This window comes from Heterodontus francisci, chromosome 24 (genome assembly GCF_036365525.1).
Source record: "Heterodontus francisci isolate sHetFra1 chromosome 24, sHetFra1.hap1, whole genome shotgun sequence".
NCBI classification, from domain to species: domain Eukaryota; kingdom Metazoa; phylum Chordata; class Chondrichthyes; order Heterodontiformes; family Heterodontidae; genus Heterodontus; species Heterodontus francisci.
In genome coordinates, this window is record NC_090394.1 from 25,356,422 (window position 1) to 25,379,909 (window position 23,488).

At 43.0% G+C, this 23,488-nt stretch overlaps 1 protein-coding gene across 10 annotated transcripts in view; it reads left to right on the forward strand.

Annotated features, from left to right (window-relative positions):
- The window catches only part of tnrc18 (trinucleotide repeat containing 18), a 161,448-nt gene that overhangs the window by 124,195 nt on the left and 13,765 nt on the right, over nucleotides 1-23,488 (forward strand). For 4 of the 10 annotated variants that reach the window (XM_068055767.1, XM_068055775.1, XM_068055777.1 and 1 more), the window contains 10 exons: nucleotides 1,313-1,516; nucleotides 5,250-5,656; nucleotides 6,676-6,825; nucleotides 10,097-10,241; nucleotides 12,836-12,953; nucleotides 17,548-17,623; nucleotides 18,654-18,765; nucleotides 20,110-20,208; nucleotides 22,082-22,198; nucleotides 22,875-23,072. In XM_068055767.1, coding sequence (XP_067911868.1) covers nucleotides 1,313-1,516; nucleotides 5,250-5,656; nucleotides 6,676-6,825; nucleotides 10,097-10,241; nucleotides 12,836-12,953; nucleotides 17,548-17,623; nucleotides 18,654-18,765; nucleotides 20,110-20,208; nucleotides 22,082-22,198; nucleotides 22,875-23,072 — 1,626 coding nt within the window. The remainder of the gene's footprint in view (nucleotides 1-1,312; nucleotides 1,517-5,249; nucleotides 5,657-6,675; nucleotides 6,826-10,096; nucleotides 10,242-12,835; nucleotides 12,954-17,547; nucleotides 17,624-18,653; nucleotides 18,766-20,109; nucleotides 20,209-22,081; nucleotides 22,199-22,874; nucleotides 23,073-23,488) is intronic. The other 6 variants (XM_068055771.1, XM_068055769.1, XM_068055770.1 and 3 more) reach the window with 6 other exon arrangements.

Consider the following 23,488-nt stretch of genomic DNA (forward strand, 5'->3'; position numbering starts at 1 on the left):
AGTAGGGCAGACACCACGCAGTGGGGTCACTTTCCATGGCAGCAGAACCTTGCACATTGTTATGTAGGTAGGAACACCACTTTTCTTCATGTGACCTATGCACTCTGACCACTGTCCTTGCCATTTATTCTTGTTTTAATAAATTGTACTTTTACAAGCATACTTAAATTTAAATGTTTTGGGGAGAAAAAAGCATCCCATTATGCTGTTGCAATTAAAGATGTTATGTGATAAAATAGATAAAATTGTTACCATGACAACAAAGGACCCAAAACTGTTCGAAGTCTGCCTACACACAGCCTGCTTTGTGCGCAGTAGGCCTGCTTGCTTTTACCAATAAGCTGTGATTTGTTCGTCTGAGTGCTAAATGCTCAGATGAAATCTTCCTTTGCTTAACATACTTAACGCTGCTCGATATCTCCTTAAATAACAAAGGTGCTGCTAACAATCGGCTTTCTTACTTTACTTTTATCTAACCAATCTTGCACTGTTTAGTAGAGGTGTACACTGTTTGTAACGTTTCAAAACAAAACCAACAAAAATTGCTGTTAACCAATAAGTTCTTATCAAGACTGCTGAAAATATTTTAACCTATGCACAAAACGTAAGTCAAAGAAATTTGAAGTTGGTGTATCTGCTTGATGATGTATTTGAATGTAAAACATTTGTAAATTTAACCCTAAGACTGCAAAGTGCCTATCTTCTGGCTACCAACAGTCAAAGGATTAAATAGGATTCATGGGATGGAAATTTCTTCACGTATAGTTATTTTAGATCTTTTATTTATTTTATAGTTATGAACTGTGCAACTTGTTTGTCAGAAATGTGGGTTGGAGCAGTGGAGAATGTTGGCTAACATAGGCAAATGATTTGGTTATGGTTTTTGCATGGATGGAAATTGTTGAGGTTACCATACACTCTGAATACCAGTTTCTATTATCTGTGACTGAGGAGTGGTTAACCTATTCACACACTCAACATCCTTGTTAATAGCTTTACCTGCCTTTCATTTCAAAGCATCAGTGTCCCCATTTATTTTTAAGTACAAATGAGTTAAAGACTATAATGGGTAAAATGGATAGGAAATTAGAATTCTTTGCTCTAAAATAATCTGAAGAGCTTCAATCTTATTATCCATTTCTTCACATTTTAGTCCAAATAGTTTCTACTCTAGTCTTTAAAGGATCTAACCAATCACAAAAGAAAAAAAGAATCAAAGCACAAACAGGTGTCATTCTCCAGTGCTTTCAACCCAGACTCTATTGCACGGGTCGTTGTTATTGCCAGTAACTTACTACTTTTTTCAATGTAGATTGCACCTCTGAAGAAGAGGATTATAGGAATGATTGCAGTGATGGTCTTTCCTTGCCAGTCCTGGATGAGAGTGGCCTTGGCCTACTAGCCAGGTTTGCAGCCAGTGCCCTGCCAAGTCCGGTTATGACTCCACCGTTATCAGTTGTACAGCTGGAGGCAAAGCAAAAAGCCAAGAAAAAAGAAGAAAGGCAAAGCTTGATGGGTAAGTAAATCTTTTTCTTTGCAAAATGGCCAACCATCTAGTTACTTGACCGTAAGAGTTTAATGTAGCTTCAACATGTTTTAACATAGACCGACTAGTTAAATCAACTTTCTATATTTGATGTAAGCAATATAGATTCTGGTTATAATTCCAATTTATTCCTAAATCAGTGTAGTATAGCCAGATCTAATTCAGAGCAAAGGCTTTGTTTGTTTGGCCAGGCCTCTAGTTATTTTTTCGAAACCTAACTAAGCAAGATTTGCTTTGCTTTGTAAATGTTTTAGTGAGATGAAACATTGGAACAACTCAGAGAAAGGAAGGTTTAACAGAACATGTTCAGTTATCCATGGACATCCCATGTGAGATAACTGGCAGGTGGTATAGTAGTGCAGCATGCTAGTCTTGCAGCCATCTGTGCCATGGGTTTGATTAATTAACTGACTTTGATCTTTATTTCTGGATATGCATCCTGAAATTAATTGCTCCATCATTGGTGGCTGTGCCTTTAGTTAGGCAACTTAGGCCCTAAGTTCTTGAATACCCTCCTACACCTCTCCACCTCTCTATCTCATTCCTCCTTTAAGGCGGTCCTTAAAACCTATCTCTTTGACCAAACTTTCGATCATCTGACCTAGTATCTCCTTATGTGCCTTGGTGTCATATTTCGTTTTATAACGCTCCTGTGAAGCCCCTTGGGACATTTTATTACATTTAAGGTGCTATATAAATATAATTTGTTGTTATTGTTGTTGATGTCCCAAGGGGCTGGTAGGTGTTTTATTCCCAATAGCCAGATGGTGCAGGATAGAACTGGAGCCTAATCCTTGCATTTTATAAGCTTTTATTTACAGAGACACAGTTTATAAACATGCACCTCTAGACCCAACAACACAGTTTCAGTCTGCTCCTATATATACACACAAGTGAATCCCCAATTAATGCCCACCACCCAAAATACAATTAAACACAGTTAATATACAATTAACAGTAGGATACGGCTATATTCGGTCCTACTATATTAGCAAGGTCAAACCTCTCTAGGCCAACTGATTAATTTAATGAAGGTAAGTGCAACCAATGACAAAGGTCCTTTGAACCTAAGTAACAGAATCAACCTGAAGGGAGGTCTTTTCAGTTCTACACTATGATATATTATAACACATAATCAAAAATCCCCTCCGTATTGAAACTGTTGACCAGATGGGTGTGTTGTTCCACTGGACCTGTTCAATAACTTCTCAAAAGGTCCTCTGCAGAAACTGATTTCCTACCAACTACGGTCCCAGTTTGGGAATAAGTGACAGAGTTTCTCTATCCAAAGGACCACTCAAATAATATTGGCACCATAGTGAATAGAGTGCCACCAAGGCATGATGTTGACAGACCAGCCACCAAGTGAGATGGTTTCAAAGTGCTCTCATTTATCTGATAAAGGTTGTTGTCATGACCAACGTTCCCTGTAAGCTGTGCAGCAATCCAGAATGTACCACGCAGTGCAATAAACAGGCTGGGAACAACAAAGAAAAATTAGAGGCAACATTGGACATGACTCTGTCTGAAACTGTTTTTGAATGTTGGAATCCTCCATCGGATAAGGTGTTCCTAGCTGTGTCTGGGGCTAACTTCAAATGAAACAGGAGTTAGGCTTTTTACATAAACGAGTAAGGCGCCTAGTGGCTGTTTGAGGACTCTTTGCAAAATTGTTCTGCCCTGCATCTGTGACATGGTTAATCAAGCATCCTATCCATGGAAAGCAGAGTACGATGGCAAATGGTATGCATTCTTTAACTGGTGCAATGTCCATGCAGATATACCAAATAGGAAAGTGTTGGAACCAAATACATTTATAAAACAAAAGTTCTGATTTTAACCTAACCCATCCCATGGGATGAGGACAGGTTTGGATGTAACGGCCATTTTACTTAAATGTAGCATAAAATCGGACAAGCTGTGAAGTGGGCACCTGACCTGTGCCCACCCTGATCCTGCTGGAATTAGATTGAAACCTGGGTTTAAATATCAGTTCACATTGTTAAAGTGAGATTAAGGCTGAAGATTGAGCTCGAGGAACAAGGTGACCCACATCAGGCACCATGTGAACACCAGAAGAAGTTTAAGAATTTGCATTTTTTTAAAAAGTTCTCAGTTTAGTTTAAAATGTAAACTTCGAACTTTGATGCATCCAGAAGTTCATTTGATGATGGTGCTGTATTACTCAATGACCTCATACAGTGATGTACATTCAGTAATGTTTTTAATGCAATGGCATTACCCCTTTTAATATAGGTTCAAATGTAATTTACTGTCGGGAATTCAACACTGATTTGAATCAAAGGAGCAGTACACTGAATGCTAAGCAAGCCAATTCAACAGAGCAGTGGTAATACAAATTCTGCTTCGATCAGCCTTTCTGCGGAGTGCATGAGAAGAAGATCATGATCTCAGCCCAAGTCAGCATTATGTAACTGAGTTTCCTGACACCAAACATCTGACTGTTGTAAAAATAGCTGAAATGAAAGAAGGCACAATGGATTAGACTTAACATGTGCTGCAGTCTTCACATAAAATAAGGCAATGGCCTGAAAGTACTCAGTGAATAATTGACGACTTTTGTGTGCTTGGATCAGAATTATACATTGTGGATGTTATATCTGGATAATAAATTAGATATAATGGAACAGAATGAGAAATTATTTAGTACAGTGAGACTGTACTTCATCAGATATTCATTTATCTGGAGTCTGTGCTTTTGTCAGACTGCATTCCCCTTTTTATGATGGAAGCATTATTTTCATCATCCCATTTCATCATATCTCCACTGGTCCCCATTAGAATTCCTTCCAGAGCCAGTGAAGTTTTTAAAAGTGAAAGGTTGTGTGAACTTTAGTACAAATGAAACTACCCCCGACATTTTTTTTAACTTTATGATATATTGGCCGGAATTTTACGTTGGGTAGGAACCGGCCAAAAAGTCGGGGGTGAGCCCGCCTCCGCCAGGCTTGGGAACCACCCTATGATTTTACATAGCCCAGACCCTTAATATAACCCCTCTGAGGCAGGAAGTCCAGCCTCCAAGAGCTGCCAATCAATCAGCGGGCCAGAAGCTTTCGGTCCTGGTAGGGCCACTAGGAGAGGTGGTCACTGCTGGGACTGCAGCCAGGGAGAAGAGCAAGAGGGACTCCGGCCCCAGAAAAACGTAAGTTTGTGGGGCCTCACTGGGGACAGTCGGCCGGAACCCGGTGAGGCAAGGGGTGTTGGTTGTGGGGGTGGTGAATATATTTCAGTGAGGGAGGTTGGTCCTGGGGATGGGAGGGGGGGCCCTCCATGGGGCACAAGGTGTCCAATCAGGAGGTTCCCTCCCCCAGCCTGCAAGGAGGCTGCCAGGTTTTACTGGGCGTCCTCCTGGGGGTCCTGAGCTACCTGCCCGCTGCTAGTGGCGGGAAGAGGTCCTTAAATGGCAATTAGTTGGCTACTTAAGGGCTTTAATTGGCCTGGGTGGGCGGGCGGTTTCTCACTACTGTCGCCCCTCGTAAAATTGCAGTGGGGTTGAGAAGCTGATGGGAATGGCACCCCCCCACCACCTCCCACTTAATTTTACGACCCCCCCCCCTCCCACCGCCTCCAGCCTGCTCCTGCGAGGGGGGTGTAAAATTCCGGCCATTAATTTTTATAAAAGAAATGTATAAAGCCTTTAAACTGCTTTATCCTTTTGTCTCTTTTTGTATATACTTAGGCACGGAATTTGAATACACAGACTCAGAGAGTGACATCAAAATCAAACAGAAACCTGCTGCTTTGCCACGAGCAAAGAAATCACTTCAGGAGCAGGGGAGCATCACGAGTACCGTGAGCGAGCAGCAAAGTCAGGACAAGCTGAGGGGGGCCGACAAAGTGAAAAAGGGAAAGAAGCCCAAAGAGAAATCTCCCCGGGAGTTCACCTTTGACTTTGGCCCTGAAGCCAGTGACGATGATTTGTGGAACCGACGGAGGAGCGAAAGGATTTTCCTCAATGATGCAAGTGCTTCAGCCGTGCTGTCACCGACAGCCCCGCCATGTGCAGCACCTGCTATTAAAGCCAGTCGATGTATTAAGAGTTCAGCGGTCAGCCCAAAGAAAGAGACAAACAAAGCAAAGGACAAGGTAGTGAGATCCCTCCTATAGAATGTTTCAATTCGTACTTTTCCGTCGAGCACTTGCCCTCTCCCAGATGCCAGTTGGTCAAAGTTGGTAAGCGTGTAAAAGTAGTGTGCAAAATGGTGGAGTGGTTTAGCATGTGGGAAGAAGCAGGGCAGTCAGTGCAATTCAGAAGCTTGCATTCCCTCTACATGCAAACTCATGATCTTTAGAAAGAAAAATATGAAGTGTGGCTAGATAATGTCAGTCTACAGTTGTAACAAACTCCAAAAGTCAAGTTAAGAACACAGCATTTTCAAAAAGCTTCTGGGGCAGAAACTTGTATGTATCATGCCCATATTTTGGACATAGAATAGGCACAAACCATGCCAGTTTAGCAATGGGGATGGCATACACTGTCCCACTGTCAAAATTGTGGGGCTCTTTTTTTTAGGCATCTTGGGCAGACACCTAAAACAGACATTAGGTTGCCTAAATGTGTAAATTTGGGGCCAAACGACTGTTAAAGGACCATTTTTCAAAGTTTGTTGATGCTAAATGTGGCAGACAGTGGGCCTACCCGGCTCAGGATTCCTCAGTGCCTCCATCAAGTAATTAACAAAAAAAAAAACACATTTTTAAATCCTTCCCGTGTAGCCAGGAGGAGAAGGAGTCACGATTTGTTCATCCCGTTTGGATTGCTCCCAATTCCTCCCCTCCCAGGACTGAACTGAGGGTCACTCCCTACTTAAATCAGGCGGCCTGACAATGACGCTCGGGTGAGTTTCCTGTACAGGCACGACCTGGGCTGACGTCCCGCACCAATTCCATCAATTCTCTGGGTCTTCTGGAGTGCTTTGCTTACGCTAAATTGACATTGGTCTTGCCCTGTTGTAAGGGTAATGTCAGGTACCCTGAACACTTATTCTGCACAGTGGAGCTGCACTGGGAAAATGAGCTTGGACGTATGCATATGCCGCGATTTTATAGTGTGCCTGGATGTGGGGGCATGTTTATTGATTTGCCGCCGTGTTTTCCACTTTCAGAGAAAGAAAGGAAAAGAGCCATTGTCCCCTGCCTTGCCCTCAGCCCAGATGGCGAGTAACCCGCCTGCAAGCAGGGTCAGTCTCCTACACAACATGAGCCCCTGCAAAAAGAACAAAGTCAAAGTGAAAGCAAAGGATGGGAAAAAAGAGGTAACAGTGTTGTACTAATGTACCGAGGGGCTGTACTGTGTTTATCACATTAATGGAGATTTGTGTATCTTTTGTGGATAGATTGTTGGTTTTGAATCCTTTAAAAACTACAGTTGCATTTTTACCACAAAAATCAGCAAGTTTACAACTTTTAGTTCATTTAAGAATGCTGGCAGCTAAGAAATATCCGAGTGAATTTTCCAATGGCGAAACTTCCTGTAGAAACACTTCATGCTGTTGTACTACATAGAATGTAAAGCCATTCGTCCCAACTGGTCCATGCTCCACACGAGCCTCCTCCCACCCCTCTCCCTCCTTCCACCCCTCTCGCTCCTCCCACCCCTCTTCTTCTCAACCTATCAGCGTAATCGTATTCCTTTCTCCCTCGTGTTTATCTAGCCTCCCCTTAAATGTGTTCTATATTTAGGCAGGTCCTATCCCATTTTAAATAAAACTAGTGCTGGGATGGATATGATACAGGGGTTTAAGTATTGTCACTTGAGCTTTGCCCATCAAGGAATACACACCATTTTACGGTTCCAATTATAGTGTCGAATTATCCGGCGTGTTAAAGTGTATATTAAAAAAAACTTGCATTTATAAAGTATCACTGGATGTCCCAAAGTACTTTATAGTCAATGAATTACATTTGAAGTGTAGCCACTGTTGCAATGTGGCAGCTAATTTGTACACAGCAAGCTCCCACAAACAGCTATGTGATAATGACCAGATAATGTGTTTTTTGTAATGTTGATTGAGGAATGAATATTGGCCAGGATACCGGGGCGAACGCCCCTGCTCTTCTTAGAAATGGCATCATGGGATCTTTCATGCCCACTTGAGAGGGCAGACAGGACCTCAATTTAACATTTCATTTGAAAGATGGCACCTCTGTCAGTGCAGCACTCCCTCAGTGCTGTACTGGAGTGTCGGCCAAGATTTCTGTGCTCAAATCCTAGAGTGGGACTTGAACCCATAGGGCTAAATTTTTCCAGTGGGGCACAAGCGTGAAACGCAGTCTGTGGAGCCGCCGTGATATTTAGCACGGTGGCTCAATTACATGGGCGGGGCGGACACCCCCAACCCCCCCATGCCGTGGAGGGGCAGGTGCCTGTCCCCGGCAGTGGCATCCTGCGCAGGCGCCGGCACCATTTTTAAAGGGCTTCAAGCCCTTACATTTAATTTACATTTTGAAGGGGACAATCATGAAAAATGTAGTTTGAAAACTTTAAAAAATGATTCAAGCTCCTCTCCCAACCCCACCAATGACTAAACACTTTATTGATTGCCCTCCCCCCCCCCCACAAAAAAACACTTACCTTGCAATCCCAACCTTTCCCCCTGAACTTCATTAACTTTCACCTTCAACCCCTTACCACCATCCCCTCCACCAATCGCAATAGTTTTCCCTGCTCCCCTGCCCCCATCACCCTGAAAACTTACCTTCTCCCCACTCCCCACCAGCGTCCCACATCGGATCTCCAGTCGGAGATCCAAAGGCGTGTGAGTCCCAGCAACTGGCCGGAATATGGCAGTGGGACGGCTGATGGGAGCAGGTAGGTAATTAATTCATTAATTAACATATTTAAATCCTGCTCCTGTTGCCGAGCGGCGGGGGAGCTGCCACAAGGCCTCGCCGCTGCTGGTAATATGGGGCGGGGCCTTCCTGGTGTCGAGGCCCATGGTGGGCCTCTCCCAGAGGCATTTTCTGGGGTCCCCCACCACGACCCTCGATGTCGGGGAGCTGGTAAAATCCAGCCTATAATCTTCTGACTCAAAGGTAAGAGTGCCACCAACAAAGTCGCTGCTGACTCCTTAGTGTGCTGGATGATGCAAAGAAAATCAATGCATGCCAGATTCTAACAAAAAATATAACAGCAGCTTTCCTGTTCGTTTTATATGGTAGTCCTTCAAATAATAACTGTAATTTACAGATTCTACTGCTGTTTTAAAGCAGCACTGAAAATAAGTGCTCAGCTGACCCATTGCATTTCAATCTGTTCTCATTCGTTTTTTTTTTACGCATTGAACATTTTCGGATCCTATTTTGACAGGTGTCCTTTCCTTCTAATGCAAAGTTATACCTTGTTTCTCTTTTCACTGAGCTGATAATCGCAATCCTTTTTCCACATTCGCCTCCCAAATCCCTACCTCAATCAGAATGCTGAATAAATGTTCAAGTTGTGGTGTAAGAATGAAAGATCTGTATTTCTTTAGCGCCTTTCACAACCTCAGCATGTTCCAAAGTGCTTTCCAGCTAATGAGGTACTTTTTGAAGTGTAGTCACGGTAATGATGTAGGAAGCACAGCAGCTAAATTGTGCACAGGAAGCTCCTACAAATAGCAATGAGATAAAAGATCAGATAATTTATCTTGGTGATGTTGATTGACGGATAAATATTTGCCAGGACAGGGGGAGAATTCCCCAGCTCTTCCTGGAATAGGCCATGGGATCTTTAATGCCCACCTGAGAGGGCAGACAGGGCTTTGGTCTAGCGTAACATAATCCCATCGTTGGGTCCTTACTACCAAACATTTCTGTATTTGTCTACATTTAAGTGTTCGCTGTGACTTAATGGGTAGCACTGGGTACCTCTGAGCTAAGAGGTTGTGGCTTCAAGTTCTACTCCAGAGACTTGAGCACATAATCTAGACTGACACTCCAGTACAGTACTGAGGGAGTGCTGCACTGATTAAGGCTCTGTCTTTTGGATGAGACTTTGGACAGAGGCCCTGTCTGCCCTGTTAGTTGCATGTAAAAGATCCCATGGCACTATTTCCAGGCCAATATTTATCTCTCATCTCACATCACTAAAGATGACAATTTGGTCATTAATTTCATTGCTGTTCTGTGAAACTTGCTTGGTGCACACACACACATTATGGTTACATGGGTGAGGTATCCTTCTGCAACCACCATGTTGGGAGCAGCACTCCAGCACTGAGTTAGGTGCCTTCAGGATTGAGGGGGGGGGGGGAAATTACAATACAAAGAAATGACTCTTTAAAGAAAGGCTTGCATTTATATAGCGCCTTCCATGACCTCAATACGTTCCAAAGTGCTTCACAGCCAGTGAAGTGCATTTGAAGTGTAGTCACTGTTGTAATGTCAGATATAGTTCTCCAATATTTGCCATGCTCCTTTCTGCAGATTTTAGGATTTGTTTGCACTAAGATGTTACTGCTTTCTGGAAACCTACACAGTTTCCGAATTCTGTCAAAGGCTAACCTTACACCAATTTACCGCCAGTTGTTTGCCTCGTCTCTCCAGCAGGCACGCTCCAAGGGCGGTGCTGTCAGTAAACTCATGGAAAGTATGGCAGCCGATGAGGATTTTGAGCAGAATCAAGATAGCAGCTTTTCTGAAGATGAGAACCTACCACTTAGCATGCTCATTGAGAGGCCCTCAACACCAGGTTAGTTGAGCCGCAGTGGTAAAATATTCTGCATTGTGTACTTTGCTGAACCTCCATTCAGGGCATGTGATGTCTATACCAGGCACAGTAGAGGTATTATAATAGAAGCCCCCGGAATTGGCAGTGACCTGGTTTTGGACTGGACGGTCATGCTGTGTTGGGCTGTGCAGGAACTATTAAGATGTAAAAGTCTGATTTTATTTTTACATAATTTTTTCCAATTAGTTCCTATTTTATGAGGTAGATTGAGTTTTTTAAGATGAATTTCTGTCATCAGCAAAACAATCAGAATTATTCCAACTCCTGCCCATTCTGCTCCATGTCTGATTTTGGACTCAACAAAACATGACAACCCCAAGAACACGCCGTGGGAAAAATAACTCTTTTGTGTCTCTGGTACTTGAACACGTTTGAATGTCTATCAAATTAGTAGCTCAACAGATGTCCCTGTTGAAATAAACAAGTCCTAATTACAGGATGTCTGCTAACTGCTTATATGTTTTGAATTGAAAGTGAGGCTTATAACACAAACCTTCAAACTCAGTGGATGGAGAAAATGGCAGTGAACCATTGTGCTATATCATAACTTCATATGGTAATGACAATATCATTGTGTAACTTTTCTACCAATACCAATTAAGAAGCTGTGTAGTTTTACACATTATCACCTTTCCTTTACAAATGAGTTTGTTCACTCCTGTGACCTGCCTCCACTATCGAGATGAGAGATTTTCCTTCTTTTTTTTATTCTTTCATGGGACGTGGGCATCACTGGCAAGGCCAGCATTTGTTGCCCATCCCTAATTGCACTTGACAACTGAATGGCTTGCTAGGCCATTTAGGGCAGTAAAGAGTCAACCTCATTGCTGTGAGTCTGGAGTCACATGTAGGCCAGGCCAGGTAAGGACGGCAGATTTCCTTCCCTAAAGGGCATTAATGAACCAGATGGATTTTTATGACAATTGTTGATAGTTTCATAGCACCATTACTGAGACTAGCTTTCAATTCCAGATTTTTATTATTTAATTGAATTGAAGCTGCTGTGGGGCATTACCCCAAGCCTCTAGATTACGAGTCTAGTGACATTGCCACTTCGCTACCATCTCCCCATCTCTGGTGAGTGAACCTCCTCTGTCCCCTTTGTGTACCCTTCATTCTATCCTCTGTTCGATATCCTTCCTTAGTTCTTCCTAGATGCTTGCATTTTAACAGGTGGCAAAGTCACAGTTGTGAACAGGTCCTTTGCAAGAGAAAATTAGTTTACATAATGGTCTGGTTGTTCTCAGAATATTAAATGTTAACTCTGATTTTTCTTCTCTTTCTTTTAACTGACAAGATGAATTATTGCCAATCCATTAAAAGCCTCATTTTTTATTTACAAAGTCTCACAGGAGAATTACTATCTTTAAAATTCTTTGTGCCTGGAACAACTGGTTTAAAAAAAGAATGTGTTTTCTTCAATCAGTTCGCATAGAATTTTACAGCACAGAAACGGGTCATTTGGACGGACTGGTTTGTACCAGTGTGTATGTTCCATACGAGTCTCCTTCCACCTTACTTCATCTCATCCTATCAGCATATCCTCTATTCCTTTCTCCCTCATCTGTTTTTCCAGCGTTCCCATTACATGCATCTATGATTTGCTTTGCTCTGATTCATTGCGTCAGCAGAAATTTTGCCTACAGGCTGGCCTGAGACATCAAAATCCTTAGCAATTGTGATCCTGTCACTGCTTTCCACACCATCTGATTTGTTCCGGCAAAAGGCACCTTAAACATCGGATTTGATTGGGATTTATCCAGATGTCTAAACCGTGCTGAAAGCCACAGTGCCTTGCTCCTCCCTATCTTTGTAGCCTCCTCCCAGCCCTACAACCCTGCGAGAGCTCTGCGCTCCTCCAGTTCTTTATTTATTTTATTTAGAGATACAGCACTGAAACAGGCCCTTCGGCCCCACCGAGTCTGTGCCAACCATCAACCACCCATTTATACTAATTTTACATTAATCCCATATTCCTACCACATCCCCACCTTCCCTCAATTCTCCTACCACCTACCTATACTAGGGACAATTTATAATGGCCAATTTACCTATCAACCTGCAGGTCTTTGGCTGTGGGAGGAAACCGGAGCACCCGGCGGAAACCCACGCGGTCACAGGGAGAACTTGCAAACTCCACACAGGCAGTACCCAGAATCGAACCAGGGTCGCTGGAGCTGTGAGGCTGCGGTGCTAACCACTGCGCCACTGTCCTCTTGCATCGCCTCGATTTTCATTGCTCCACCTTTGGCAGCTGTGCCTTCAGCTGTCTAGGCCCTAAGCACTGAAATTCCCTCTATAGACGTCCACACCTCTCTACCACTCTCTCCTTTATTTGACCAAGTTCATCTGTCCTAATATTTCCTTGCTTGGTTCCCTGTCAAATTTCGTTTGATAACACTCCTGTGATGCACCTTGGGATAGTTTGCTATGTTAAAGGTGTTATACAACTGCAAATTGTTGTTGTTGTTGTTGAAAGGATTATATTCCTCTGGGGGTGAATGTGGAGATTCATCACGAGGGCATTACCAAGAGATTTCTTTCTATTTCCACAGCCCCTCGGTCGTGTGTGATTGACAAGGATGAGCTGAAGGATGGCCTTCGGGTGCTGATTCCAATGGATGACAAACTGCTTTATGCCGGATACGTGAAAACTGTCCACTCTCCTGATATGTAAGTTTGGCAGCTGTATCTGCAAGAGGAAAGAAAGGATTGACATGTGCATTGCTCAAACACATGGAGGGTAATTTTTCAGCTGCCCTAACCTGGCTGGTTCTTGCCTGAAAATCAGGCGGCTGACATTGGAGTGGGGCAGGTGCGGCGGCAATGTTTAGGGGCACCTTGGTTACCCAAGGCCTGCCTGAGGTCATTTTCCCATTGGTCTCCAGCTTCTGGCATTCTTTCAATTCTCTGACCAAAATCGAGCCCATTGACTCAATGACCCACATTAGCACAATTCACACAGCTGGCTTTCAGCCAGAAAAATCACCCATGCCCCAAGTTTTGAAGGGTCAAAATCCTTTCATTTTGGGCACAGACTTGGTGCTGCAGAGACAAAGAAAGCACCCACCTGAGGCAGCAGGCTATAGGATCAATAGAAGTTCTTACGACCGAGGTGCGAGGAGTGCACTGTCACAATATATATTTAAGTGTTTACCCAGTTACCGAGACGGTCAATCATATACTCTACTCTTTATCCCAGAATAAAACACACCAACCAGGTTTCTTTAATAAACAACAAAATTACTAGTTTATTATAAAACAAGACTTATCCAGCAACAAAGCAAAGCATTAACACACAGATTGAAATATGAAAGTTCCCTGTTTAAATACCCAATACACACACACACGCACTGGTTAAAGAAAAAAAAGAAATTCTCTATCTGCAGAGGTCTTTTACAAAAAAAAAAGACAAAAAGAATAATTTGGCCAAATACTTGCTAATTCTTGAAGTAAAAGGATGAGAGGTTATGTCTCAAAAATGGCGAACATTCTGGCGTTCGAATAGACGTAGACAGGTCACTGGGTTCTTTTCTGGAGCAGTTCTTTTCAGGCAGCGGCGTAAAGTAATCTGGCAGGCTTTTCGGGTGCTTCTCAGGAGAAATGCGGCATCAGGGGTTTTAGCTCTCACACTGGATTCACAGGGTTTTTTCAAAGCGGTAGAGAAAGAGGAACTGGTTGTTTCTTTTCAGCAGGCTACGAACCCAACTGCCTTCAAAACAGTCCACACCCCAACTGAACCAAAACAATATCCCAAAAGCGAAACCTCCTGACCACCATAAAGCTTGACATGTCACTTCTCTGTAAACATCTTCCCCTAGTCACCAAGGTTTCTGTTGTTTATTGAGTTTAAGGCATGTGACATCCAGTAAAGGTTTGTTTTCAAACAAGACCTCCCAGTGACCCTTAAAAAAAAAACACATCCCATATCCATGGAATCATTCCAGTTTTCCCAAATGAACCAATGTCCATAATTCTAAAATACGAGTCCTCAAAAAAAAATGTAAAATTAAAAGCACTTTCATAACAAAGTTAGGCTTTAGGCCTCATCTGAATAATTGGGCACCTCCACATGCTGCTTGCACAACAGGAGAAACTAATTTTGGGCTTCCTGCCTTGCCAGCAGCGGCCTTCGGGTAAGTCCTGGGAGGAGGGGGGTTGGAGTGAAGAGTATTGAGTGGCGATCACAATACCTGTGGAATCAGAGGGATCATTCTTAATCTATGGGGAGGTGTTTTACTTAATGCAATTTTTAAAATTACTTTTCTTTGGTTGCCATGGGGCTCGCTGAAAAATTCTGAGCGGAGCAGGCCTGACACCTGTCCTGCTCATTGGGAACTTATTTTGGAAAGGGGTTTCAACAAGTTATTAGGCTTGCTCATTAACATATTTAAGGGGCCTAATGGTTGTTTTAGAAGTCTGGTTGGGACACCGAGATCGCAGTGAGTTCAGTGGAAGAGAAAATCAGGCACATTTTAAAACGGGCTTTCCCATTTGCTACTAGCATTGACCAATTTTACCTTGAGTGTCAGCGCATCAACAATCCATGATAGCTGAGCCCGATCCTATTGCTCACATGGAAGGTAAATGCCGACATGAACTGGTTGGGCTGAATGGCCTGCTTCCATGTTGTACCTATTGTGTAGCTCTATCATCATGTGATGTCCACATTTCTGTCCTTTCTTTAGGAATCACCTTGTAGCAATGGGGAGTTCAGCAACTTGCCTCATTTATGTCCCTGTCCCTAGCCCCAAGGATACTGAAGCCAGTTGGAGCACCTCTGTTCCCATGCTGGTGTAGATCATCTTACTCAGCAGAGGCAGGAGTCAAATTAACAGCTTTTCTAATTGTTCTTCTTTGTGAGAAGAGAAAATGAGATCTGGCTATGTCAAAGAAATGTTAATGTGGCTCGAATGTTACCATGTGTTAGCTTAACTGGTGTTCACTTTATATATCGACAGTGCAACCCTGTATTATCCACTGGACTTAACCAGCTGTATGATGCTCACTATAGCAGCACATCTACCAGTTGTTGAAATGGAGTGGAGCATTTTAACAGAGACTAAACTTCAGAGATTCAAAAAAATGTGTGAAGGAAAATTTTGCATTTATATAGCACCTTTCATAGTCTTAGGACATCCTAAAGCACTTTACAATCAATGAAGCACTTTTAAATTGTGGTTATAGTTGTAGGAATGTGGCAGCTAATTTTCACACAGCAAGCTCCCACAAATAACCTTGTGATAATGACCAGATAATCTGCTTTTTAAGTGATGTTTCTCGTGGGTTAACTATTGGAAGAACTCTGCTCCTCTTCAAAGAATGCCATGGAAACTTTTACATCAACCTGAGAGCACAGACAGGGCCTCAGTTTAACATTTCATCTGGCAGATGGCATCTGTGACATTTCAGCACTCTCTCAGCAGCACAGGTTATGTGCTCAGATCTCTGAAAGAGTGGGATTTGATCTCACAACCGACTGAGCCAAGGTTGACACAAAGACTGAACTGTCCTGTACTACCAGGGCAGTGAGGGATGGGCCCCTAATGTAATCCAGGAGCCAAGTCTGTTTTTGGTGTATGAGGTGACATGTAAACACCTTTTGCATGCTTTTTGCTGAGGGAAACCATTCAAGTTTTCACCTATTGTGCATCCATGCCTGACCCATGCAAAGAATTAAAGAATCAGTCAAGTTCCTAATGGGGTTGGGAGAACATATTTGCTATGTGTTGTATCTCCCTGATTTCAAAGGCTGCATTATACTGAAGTAACCTCAAAGCCATGCTGTAATCATGTGCCTGATATGCACTAGAACTGAACTCAGTGTAAACAAGGACTGTTTTGTAATAGTTCCAAAACAAATTAATATAGTTCATCTTCCTCTTCAATTCAAATGATTAACTTCAAACCTCAAGGGATAATTTCAACAAAGCGGGAATAAGTTTTTGTGTATGAGGAATACGAACCTGGTCAGAGCAGAGTTAGCCTGTGCCAGAATAGCAGCATTACATCTAGATTAAGGTGTCAGCCATGGCTCAGTGGGTGGCACTCTTGCCTCCAAGACCAGAAAGTTGGGGGTTCAGGTCCCCCTCCAGAGGCTTGAGCACATAATCTAGGCTGATGCTCCGGTGTAGTACTGAGGGAGTGCTGTACTGGCAGAGGTGCCCTCTTTCAGATGGGATGTTGAAACAAAGTCCATTTGCACACTTGGACAGACATTAAAGATCCTATGGTGCTATTAAGAATAGCAGGGCAGTTCTCCCCTCTGTGTCCTAGCCAATATTTATCCCTCAACCAACACTACTAAAACAGTTGATCTGGCCATTATCATATTGCTGTTTGTGGGACCTGGCTGTGCACAGCATTGTCAACACTTCAAAAAGTACTCGATTGGCTGCACTTTGGGGCATCCTGAGATTATGAAGGGTGCTTTATAAATATTCAATGTTAAAAGCACTGTGTGTAAATATATATATGCCTTATTTTAAATGTTCCTTTTGTGTAAAGCTGAAGTGCTCCAAGGTGGAATCCCTGTTCAGTGCTCCTTTGGTGAAGAACCTGCAACCCATTTCCTTCTGGCCAGAGCTACCTTGGGAATACTTTGGATGCACTGAATGTCGAAATGTCTTTTTGTTGTATGTAACTAAATCTGCAAGTCCCCTCTGTCCCCACATGCAACAGTACTTGAGTCATCACCGTCAGGAACAGAGGGCAGGGAGAGATGAACATGATGGGCGCGTGCATGTCTATTTTTGTTTTTATCTGTGTGCGCTTATTGTTGCACTTGTACATGAAAATTCAGTGATGTGATGTCACATGCAACAAAGTTGAAAATTCTGTTTGTGTATGGCGCCACGCTTCTGCTGTTTAGACAGAAACACTAAAGCCACAGAATCAGACAATAACACGATGGTAGTAATCTACAAAAAGTCCTTCATATTATCTGTACACAGAAAACATGACTTCATTGGATAAAAAAGAGAAACAGCAAATTGCATTTATTTAGCAGTGTAAGAACTGACCTCCCATTGAGATTAAAGTGACAAATCCTGGGCTTGATTGAGTCCAGGCTCCTTGATTTCAAATCCTCTTCAACAATTGTTGAACGGACAATGATTTTTTTTTTTAAGTGTTTACATTTGTGCTGCAACTTTGCATATACCATGATGTTTGACTTTAAGAAACCTAGTGAAAAGGTAGGAAGGTGCAGAAGATTGCATTTTGTAAACACCCTGTCCCTCCTAAAGTATTTGAATTTCTATTCTAGATATCGTGTGGTTGTAGAGGGAGAGAGGGGAAACCGTCCACACATCTACTCCTTGGAACAGCTCCTACAGGAAGCGGTGAGAGGCTTGTTAACCTTTTCTGATTAGCAATAAAGTTCCTCTCGGGTTTGGTTTTGGTCATCCTCCTGCATACTGCTTGACTTAGTTACAACCTTGTATGAGCTTTTCTACAGTCTTGGATGTATAGATAGCAAAATGAAAGCACTCATTATGGAACACAGACAGGAAACAACCAATTGATGCCAGTTGACATAAAATGGTTCAAAACTCTTCAATGTGCCTGATGTCTTAGTCACAACTTTAAATTAAAGATCATTTTCCTATGTGCTATAAATATCTGAGAACAACAGCATGAACCTCTTTTTGCAAATTCTGCTTATGATACCAACCCAGCACATTAATAGTCGGTTTGTTAAGGATTAGATTTTCTGTTGGAAACATGTTTCCAATGAAATTATTTGTTTATGGATTTTGCCCATCACATTCTTTTTTTGACACAAATCAACGTAACTAATGGTACTTTAGTTTTATGGGATTTGTTCTTGTGTAGGATACACTGCACCACAGTGGCTCTATTTAAATTGTATCCCCAGCAGTTTGAAACATTGTAACAGTGGCAGGGGCACTAGAAACACCTCATCAGTTGGTTGTCCAAGGCTTTTGTGGAGAGAGGAAATGTAAATAGTCAGTGCTGGCGACACTGGGTACCGCATTTCTCACCACAGAAACAACATTGTTGTCTTGTACGGATGCAAACTTATGCAACACTGACCATGCAAATGCCGAGCTGTGCATGCTCAGCTTTTCCTCTATTGCATTTCTGAATTTGGCCACAACGTAAGTGTGATGTATTCCACAGCACGAATGTCCCAGTGCATTGTGGAAACACTTGACATAGAATCTGCACTATACCGCATAAATTGATTTGATCTTCCAAAAGTGCAACTTTTTCAACTTGCAAGTTGATGCCCCAAGGAAGTCACCTTCCTGTTGAGATCAGCATTTTGTTTGTCAGAACTGAATTGATCTGAAATTCAAACTCGGCTTTATTTTTGGATCTTGTTTTTCTTCTAATATCTTTTTGAAGCAGATCATTGATGTTAAGCCCTCTTCTGTGAGATTGCTGCCTGAAGGTACCCGAATTGCTGCCTACTGGAGCCAACAGTATCGCTGCCTCTACCCAGGAACTGTTGTCAGAGGTACCTGTCACTGTCTATTTGTAACCAAGAAGAAATGATATAGAGATAGAAGGCCCGTCTTGTCGAGCTGTCATTAATGAGAAACATCCTATTGAGTGACATCAAACCCTTCCCATGTAGGAAGCGTGAGATTGAAAGCTTAAAGCTGATTCAGCTATAGGGGCTCTATTGGGTTCGCCTTGAAGTGCATTGATTGCAGCATCTTGCATACTGATTTTCCCTTTTCGGCTCAAAAAAACAACTCCAGTTACTTTCTACATTTATAATTAGCGGAATCCTTTTCCCTAAAAGATGTTAGAAAAGACTTGAAGTGACATCTTCTCAGCAGCAGGGAGAGAGGGGGCAGGTAGAGGGGCGGGGGAAGTAGAGGAGAGGAGAGGGAAGGGGAGGTCTGCCGTAGGACATAAAAAGACTCTGAGAATGAGAAATGTTGTCCAGTTGTGCCAATTCATTAAACTGCCCTGGGCACCGTCAGCTGTGAATTTATCCAGGGAGCAGCTGAGCCACACAGATATGGACTGTGCCTGAGATACAGTCCCTCTCCAGTGCTCAATTAGCTGATATCCATCAGTTTGGCCACTGCACTTAGTCCCGGCATTCCTGGACGACTGAAGGAGAGGGGAGAGAAAGTCAGCCTTGCCCCAGATCACAACCCACTGAGCTCTGCTGGAATGTACAGGCGCATGATGATCAGGCAGAAAAGAAAACTGCATTTATATAGTGCTTTGCATGAGCACAGGATGTCCCAAAGCACGTCACAGCCAGTTAAGTATTATTGAAATGAAGTCACTGTTGTAATGTAGGAATGTGTCAGCCAATTTGTATACAGTATGATCCCACAACAGCAATGAGATAATGACTGAATAAATAGTTCTTTTTTGTAAAATTGGTTGTGGGATAAATATTGGCCATGACATCAGGGAGAACACTCATGCTTTTTGAAATAGTGGCAGCTGATCATTTACGTCCACCTGAGAGGACAAATGGGGTCTCAGTTTGATGTCTCATCTGATGAATAGCCAACACTAGCTGTTTTGGCCCTCACTTCAAAAATGGTCACTTGAGTGAGATACTGAATCATCCTAGTTCAATGAAGTAGTCTGTGCCTATATGCAGCAACATACAGGCTTAGGCTGATAAGTAGCAAGTAATAAAAACAAGAAATGCTGGAACCACTCAGCAGGTCTGGCAGCATCTGTGTAAAGAGAAGCAGAGTTAACGTTTCGGGTCAGTGACCCTTCTTCAGAACCCGAAGTAGCAAGTAACATTTGTGCCACACAAGTGTCAGGCAATGACCATCTCCAACAAGAGAGAATCTAACCATCTCCCCTTGACATTCAACAGCATTACCATCGCTGAATCCCCCACCATCAACATCCTTGGGGTTACCATTGACCAGAAACTTAACTGGACCAGCCATAGAAAGACTGGCTACAAGAGCAGGTCAGAGGCTGTGAATTCTGCGGCGAATGACTCCCCTCCTAACCCCCCCAAAGTCTTTCCACCACCTACAAGGCACATCTCAGGAGTGTGATGGAATACTCTCCACTTGCCTGGATGGATGCAGCTCCAGCAACACTCAAGAAGCTCAACACCATCCAGAACAACACAGCCCACTTGATTGACACCCCATCCACCACCTTCAACATTCACTCCCTCTGCCACCAATGCACAGTGGCAGCAGTGTGTACCATCTACAAGATGCGCTGCAGCAACTCGCCAAGACTCCTTCGACAGCACCTTCCAAACCCACGACCTCTACCAACTAGAAGGACAAGGGCCGCAGGCGCATGGGAACACCACCACCTTCAGGTTCCCCTCCAAGTCACACATCATCCTGTCTTAGAAATATATTGCCATTCCCTCATCGTCGCTGGGTCAAAAACCTGGAACTCCCTTCCTAACAGTGCTGTGTGTACCCACACCATATTGGAGTGCAACAGTACACAGAGATGGCTCATCGCCTTCTCATGTGAAATTAGGGATGGATAATAAATGCTAGCCTTGGCAGCGATGCCCACATCCCATGAGCGAAAAATAAAAATAATCCACTGAGATTCCTATAAAATGCAAAAATTAGCACTCACTTTAATCCCACTGTGTTCAGCACTTACTTAATCTGTCAGATCATTTATACGTATGATGATAAACTCCACATTAGAAAAGGTCCTCTTTTAAGGAGTTTTCCCTTTTACTTTGTCCTGGTTGCTGTATAATCCTTTGATCCAATCTATTGATTGGAATAAATCAGCGTTAAGGAACTTGCTCTTAAGTGGAGGAACCAATATGGTTAAGTGATCCCTAAAACTGACAGGAATGTCTTCGAAGCTTGTAACTTTTTCAAAAGTGTTTGGGTCGTTTGCTTTCCGGACAGATTTATTGCTCTGCTCTTGAATGTGATACAGAAATTTATCACGGTGCACTGACATTGTGATAACTGCTATTCTCTAATTATTGCCATAAATCTACTGTACTCAGCTCCCTTTATAGTGGGAACACCAGTGTTTACAGCTGGCTACATGGAATGGAACCAGCAAAACCACGTTTTTTTTTCTGTACTGCAGCCAAAAGTATATTTGGCAACCTGCCTATATTTAAAAAATTTCTGTCTTGGAATGGATTAGGAATGTGTTGAAAGTAGGTTTCGGGGTTGTAAAAAGCCCCTCAGATCTCCTCCTTCATTCCTGCTTAGGGGATTCTCAAGATGGTGCTGAATCACATCTGGAGAGAGGTGCGAGGCATCCAGGGCAACATAGCACAGGAGTGTTTAAGCACCAGCCGCAACAGTAATTGACTCCATTAGAAACGGATAAAGAATAAAACTCCAATCAAGCTTTGATTTTTAAACTGAATTTTCCCCACACCTGCTTTAATCTGCAGGAGGAGGGAAACTGTGGATTCCCAGTTTACCCTCCTCCTGCAGAACTCCTTCATCACTCTCAAAGCTGTCTGTTCCATAGTTCAGCAGCACAAAGCGACTATAGAATCTATGGACTAGAGAAAGATCTTAGTTTACTTTGGGATAAAACAATCCGCCAATCTAACGTTAACTCTGTTTCTCTCTCCATAGATTCAGCAGGTCTGGCAGTGTATTTCCAGCATTTTCTGTTTTTATTTCAGATTTCCTGCATCTGCAGTATTTTGCTTTTGTAGTAGTATTTTCTAGTTTGTTTTCTACAATGACATTCAATCTAACATTAACTGTGCTGTGTCCAACTGCCCATGTGTTCCCTTCCAGCCACAACCCAGATCTCCAGTCCTTCCCTAAGCTTTGCTCCTAACCCTCTCTCCCCTTCTGCTTCTCCTCTTCATTTAGGGAGTCCAGACCCCGATGAGGATGAAGATCTGATAACGGTGGAGTTTGATGATGGTGACACCGGGCGGATTCCTCTTTCTCACATACGCCTCCTGCCTCCAGATTACAAGATTCAATGTACGTAAAACCGATGACCTCAAATCAAACTGCATCCATTCATGTTAGAAGGATGACCTTGTGACATTTAACAGGAACCTTTTAAAATGGCTTGAAAGGGATTTTGCAATAGTTTTGCACGACCTTTTTTGTTCAGAGGGATAGATCAGCGTGGGGTTTGTGTTAAATTATGGATGAGAACTGTAAATGGTGGTAGGTTGGCTTGGTTTGAACAGACAGCATCAAAATAAACAGTGAAAGGGGATCTCACTACTCAGAAAGAAAACAGAATATATGAACTTTGTCGGTAGAACTTTGTTTCTAGCTTAAACTTTTCCGGCCTCCCCCCTTCTCTCCTCCATACAATCCTCAAGTAGCCCTCACTAAGACACCTTTAAAGGTGGAAGAAAAAGTTTTTTTTTCCCTCTCGGCTATGACCTTTCTGCTCTCCAGAATGCCGATGGGAGATACCTTGGCTGACAATTGAGCAAATAGTTTGGAACCGTGTCTTAACGAATTCGAGTAGTGGACACCCCTGAGCCTCAAAAGTAGTGACCACCATCTGGTGGAGAGGTCAGAGATGTCATCTCTAGACACGATCCCCACCTCCTCTCCTTGTTTTTTTTTATTTTCTCCATGCGTTGAATCTTTTGCTGATACGAGTAGCACAAAAGTTAAAAGTGGCTATGTTTGTCAGTGTCTGATTCAGAGACTGGCTTCCTCTTAATAGGTGCAGAGCCGTCACCTGCTCTGCTGGTGCCCAACACCAAACGGCAGAGCAGAAAGTCCAGCAAAGATACTGTGGACAGCAAGGAGGCCAGTGCTCCGGGCGTCGACAACAGTGCAGCAAAAACTAAAGGCCGTGGGAGGAAAAGATCCACCAAAGGGAAAGCTGGTAAGTAGATCATAAATTAGACCTCTCTTGCAGTGTGGATTGATGGACATATTACAAGTAAATCTGGAGAAACTGTGAAGCAAATGATGTCAGGAAGCACTTGCTCATGCAATGGGTGGTGGAAATCTGGAACTTTCTCCCACAATAAGCTGGTCATTAAGGTCAACTGAAATTTTCAAAACTGAGTTTGATAGGTAAGGTTGTTAAGGGATACGGAACCAAGGTGGGTAAACAGAGTTGAGGTACAGATCCACCATGATCTAACTGAATGGAGAAGCAGGCTCAAGCAGCTGAAAGGCCTCCTCCCGTTCCTATGTTTCTAACCCTTAACGTTTATTGTAGTTCCCAAGAAGCCTTGTAGCAAGGTGCACGCTGAGATGTCAAATTCTCTGCTATCAGGGAACAGGCTCAAGGTG